The sequence below is a fragment of the Myotis davidii genome, unplaced genomic scaffold, assembly GCF_000327345.1.
Source record: "Myotis davidii unplaced genomic scaffold, ASM32734v1 scaffold551, whole genome shotgun sequence".
Lineage (NCBI taxonomy): Eukaryota > Metazoa > Chordata > Mammalia > Chiroptera > Vespertilionidae > Myotis > Myotis davidii.
The window spans coordinates 1257512-1262412 of NW_006283788.1; the positions used below are offsets into that span (position 1 = coordinate 1257512).

General features: G+C 58.1%; 2 protein-coding genes across 2 annotated transcripts in view; both read left to right on the top strand.

Annotated features, from left to right (window-relative positions):
• Positions 1–1074, top strand: part of CACTIN (cactin, spliceosome C complex subunit) — a 21288-nt gene extending 20214 nt beyond the window's left edge. The window contains exon 11 of the transcript XR_435177.1: positions 1063–1074. The gene's annotated coding sequence lies outside the window, so the exon portion shown is untranslated. The remainder of the gene's footprint in view (positions 1–1062) is intronic.
• A 3173-nt stretch (positions 1075–4247) lies between these two features.
• TBXA2R (thromboxane A2 receptor) overlaps positions 4248–4901 on the top strand; it is a 2902-nt gene continuing 2248 nt past the window's right edge. Inside the window, exon 1 of the mRNA XM_006754116.2 lies at positions 4248–4893. Within this exon, the coding sequence (XP_006754179.2) occupies positions 4402–4893 (492 nt within the window). The 5' untranslated portion in view covers positions 4248–4401. The remainder of the gene's footprint in view (positions 4894–4901) is intronic.

The following is a 4901-nucleotide window of genomic DNA, read 5'->3' on the forward strand; positions in this document are numbered from 1 at the left end:
ACCGGGTCTGTGCCCGCAGCGGCTGCGCTTCTGCTGCCGGTCCCGTCGGGGCGCGGCCACGTGCAGGGGAGGATGCGCTGGTGGTGGTTTCCAGTCTGTGTGGGGCCTCGGGACCCTGAGGTGCCCTGGGAGGGTGTGGCTGGGAGCCGGTGTTGGTATGGGGGCACGCCGTGATGGGTTCAGAGGATCACGGTAACTCCTTTTTTAAAATATATTTTTTATTGATTTTAGAGAAGAATGGAGAGGGATAGAGAGATATAAACATCAGTGATGAGAGAGATTCATTGATCTGCTGCCTCCTGCAAGCCCCACACTGCAGATAGAGCCTGAAACCCAGGCATGTGCCCCGACAGGGAATCAAACCGTGACCTCCTGGCTCATAGGTCCATGCTCAGCCACGGAGCCACAGCGGCTGGGCCACGGTAACTCTTGTGTCCATCGTTAGCCACTGGTCAGATGGCCTGGGTCCCCTCCCCTCATCTCACACCGCCCTCTCTTTGGCCCTCCTGGCAGCCCTGATGGTGAGCACGTTGAGGACACATGGTCATCAGATAAGAAAATGAGGCTGGCCCTGACCAGTCTGGCTCAGTGGATAGAGCGTCGGCCTGCAAACTGAAGGGTCCCAGGTTCGATTCCGGGCAAGGGCATGTACCTTGGTTGCGGGCACATCCCCAGCGGGGGGTGTGCAGGAGGCAGCTGATCGATGTTTCTCTCTCATTGATGTTTCTAACTCTCTATCTCTCTGTAAAAAATCGATAAAATATATTTAAAAAAGAAAAAAGAAAGAAAGAAAACGAGGCTGTTTGGCTCTCACCTAGTCAAGTTGACTGTGGAGTCCCCACTCTCACACTCTGGGGTGGGGTCCTGGTTAATGTCACAAACAGGAAAAGTTCCCGGAAACTGAGCCTGTGGTGAGGGGAGGTGGGGGTGGGCCTGGGGACTGATGGTGGCACTGCTTTTCTGTGGGTGTGTCCGTATGGGTGTCTGTGGCTGCGCAGGGTGTGGGAGGGGGTTCCCTGTGCACATTGGGTGCACAGGCTGGGCTGGGACTGACTGGTGCAGGGCCTGGCCGGGACCCTGCACTTCCATGCCAAAGGGCGTCCTCCCTGATCTGTCCTCAGCAGCTAGAGGACAGGAAGCGTGGGAAACAGCCGAGGAGGGAGCCAGCCGAGGTCACACACAGTATCAGGGCTCCTGCCTGGCTGCCCGTGTGCACCTGGCCAGGAGACAGGCTCTGACACACACAGCGTATCTCCTGACCAGGTGCAGAAGGGCACACAGGCGGGGGACACAGCTGAAGCAAAGCCTCCTGGGAGGGAGCAAAGCAGTCCTGTGAAAAGCAGCCGCCATGCCAGCAGGCAAGCGGATGTCCTTGTTATTCCCATTTCACAGAGGGGAAAACCGACGCTCAGCAGCATTGAGCCCCCAGCTTGGCAGTGGCCGATCAGAGACTTCAGCCTTAGCTTGTCTGAGGTCAGCATCATCCCTGGGGGAGGCTGGGTGGGCCGAGGCTGCGGGGACAGGCAGGCCGGACAGGCCTGGGCTTGGGGTGTTGAGCGGAAGAGGGGTTTTTTGAGAGATGGACGGCTCGATGGAGGAGGGAGAAGGAGAGTGGGGTGAGCAATGGCCAGGCCTGGACTTGGAAACCAAAATATCAAATTCCACTGGGCAGAGGGGGAGCCCTGCCCGTAGTCCAGCCTCCGGTAAGGCGCCAATTGTGGAGACAGATTTCTGGAACCCAGGACCCAGCCAGACTCCTGTCAGAGTTCTGGAGCCTCAGCCCTTAGAATTCTAGACTCTGGAGGCCTTCCAGGTTCCAGAACTGGGAGCTCATTCAAATTCCAGAACCCTGGCCCTTCACAGCCTAAACCTGCCCGCCGTCGGGCCATGGAATCCTGGGCTTGTCCCGCAAATCTGGGATGGGCATCTGAAGTCCATGCCTCCCGTGAGACACAGAGAGGGAGATGGGTTCCCCCAAGGACCCCACACAGTGCTGCTCTGGGCCTGGGCTGGGATGGGCATGGTCCCCTATAGGTTAGGGGCCCTGCCAGCTCTCCTGGCCAATGTGGGAGGGAAGGGAGGCCTTGCCAGGTGCCTCTACTGGCCTGCTCGCCTGGGAAACTTGAGACCGGTAGCTATCACCTGAACCCATGTGAGGGGGGACTGGAAACCACAGGCTGTGGCCAAAGGGAGTCATGCCAGTTTCCAGTCTCCCCTAGGCCATGGGCTCTGGGTCACGGGTTTGTTCCCAGACGTGGGAGATATGAGGATGTCTCAGGGTGTGCATCCCGGGTGAGTGAGTGGTGCAGGAACGCCCACAGGAAAGTGGGGACAAGGGACCATGAGACCCAAGAGGGGCTGACAGTCATTCCAGGCAGAGGCCAGGGCAGTGGCCGCAGGCGCAGCCCAAGTCCCCAGGAATGTTCAGAAATGGCACATACCAGCTCTCGAGGGAGGAGGGAGAGCTTTGTCCCAGGAGGAATTCAAGTTCCAGTGAAATCTGCGATGGCGAAGTGCACACCCCTGGCCCGGGCTGGAGGACTAAGGCCCCCCGGTCACCATGGGAGGCACGCCCTCCACCCACCCCGCCCCCCCGGCCTTAGTTTCCCCACTTGAGGCCCCGCCAGCACCAAAGTGGTGGTGGCCTTGGCGCTCAGCCTGGGAGGGAAGCTCAGGGCAGCTGTCAGGAGCTGGATAATTTATGAGACGAGATAAGGAGCGTGGAGTCTGAGGGGCTGGGCCAAGGCCCCACTATGGAGATGGGAAGTGAGGCTGGTGGCCACCTGCTGGGCACATTCACAGGGATTGAGCACCTACAGTGTGCTAAGCCCTGTACCCAGATGAACTCATTCCCACCAAGAGCCCCATTTTACAGGAAGGGAAACTGAGGCTCAGAGTGAGGACACAGGGAGCCCAAGGTCGGCGAGAGGGTATGTAACAAAGGCAGGGTTTGAATCCGGTCTGACCAACTTTTTAGAAAATTGTATCCTTCCTTAGAGAAAATTATAATAATGTGACCCCCACACCCACCTGGCACCAGCTCCATCGAATGGGCAGGATTTTGAATCACGAACACACATCGGTAGTGAGGCCGGAGTTTACACCCAGCTCAGCTCAGGCTGGGCGGTGTGACCTTGAACAGGCCGTTACCCTCTCCAGGCCTGCTGCCCCTTCTGCAAAGAGCAAAGGACTTTTAAGAGCTTTAACGGCCTGGATCCTCCTTCCCTGTTCCTCCCACGGTCCCACCTCCCCACCGCGGCCCACCCGCTCTCTCCACCAGGTGCCTCACTGCCAACACGAGGATGACTGTGGCATGAACCTGGGGCAGAAGCTGGGGGCCTGGATGTGGCTTTATATCTTCCCTGATGCGTCCTTTTGGGAACTGGGAGCTGTTTTCTGAATGTTCTCTCTCTCTCTCTCTCTCTCTCTCTCTCTCTCTCTCTCTCTCTCTCTTTGTATAGCAAAGGTGGAGATTTATTGAAGAACAAGTACAGACTCTCACGTGGGGAGGGGGGCAGAGGCCCCTGAATGTTCTCATTTTACTGCGACCTGCCGTCCCCTCATCGGCTGGCTTATTCACACTGGGCGTCAGCCAGCCCAGATGTTCCCCTGGCTTCTCCCCCAGCCCCTCGCCTGTCAGCAGGTCCCTCCTGCTGCCTTTTATAGCCCATCCCTGGGGACCTGTGGCCCCAGATGTTCTGGGTTTTTTTTTGTTCCCAGAATGAAACTGGATTTTGGGGTGTATAACTTATCATAAAAGCGATGCCAAGAAATGGGGTGAGGGGGTGGGGGGTGGGGGGGAGAGAATCCACATGATTTCAAAAAAATAAGTAATGAAAAATAATAATCCACACACTTCCAACCTGTGAGAGGAAGGGTCTCCCTAAAATACCAGTGGGCTGGGGCCTCACCCTCGTGCACTCGTGAGAAATTATGACCCACGAGGCTGACCTCAGGGCTGATACAAAAGCCAGTGAGCTCTGGCCGACCACCAGCCTCCCTCTCCACGCTGGATGCGTCCTGTCTTACTGTGGCTGAGACCTGTCCTGGAAGCTGCAGTCCACCAAGGGCTTGGATGGGAGACCAGCAGGGAAACAAGCTCGTGGAGAAGAAAGCCCCTGCTTGGGGTCAGGCAACAGGTGCCAGGGCTGGAGTTCAAACCTGGGGCTTCTTGGCCCTTCTCTTCAACCCAACAGATACTAACTGGTGTCCCCCAACGGAGACAGCCCAGGTCCTGACCTCGCAGGTCGCTGATTCTAGGGCAGGACAGAGCTAGTAATAGGAAAGCCTATGAGTGCCGAGTGAGGTAGTCAGGAAAGGCATCTTTAAGGAGGGGTTACTTGAGTTGGGGCATTGAAGGTTGTATAGGAGTTCACCAGGGCCACTCTGATTAAATGCAGAATGAATCACCAGCAAATCATCTCTCTGCCCCCACCAGGTGTGCCAGGGCCAGTGTCAGCCGCACCCACAGCCTCAGCCCAATGGGACGGTGACGCTCCCGACTGCCCCTCCGCCATGTGGACCAATGACAGTTCTCTGGGCCCCTGTTTCCGGCCAATGAACATCACGCTAGAGGAGCGGCGCCTGATCGCCTCCCCCTGGTTTGCTGCCTCCTTCTGCCTCGTGGGCCTGGCCTCCAACCTGCTGGCCCTGAGGGTGCTGGCAGGGGCCCGGCCGGGCAGCGCACAGGGGCGGTCCTCCTTCCTCACCTTCCTCTGTGGCCTGGTCCTCACCGACTTCATGGGGCTGCTGATCACCGGCGCCATCGTGGTGTCGCAGCACGCCATCCTCTTCGACTGGCACGCCGTGGACCCCAGCTGTCGCCTCTGCCGCTTTATGGGCGTCGTCATGGTCTTCTTCGGCCTGTGCCCGCTGCTGCTGGGGGCCGCCATGGCCGCAGA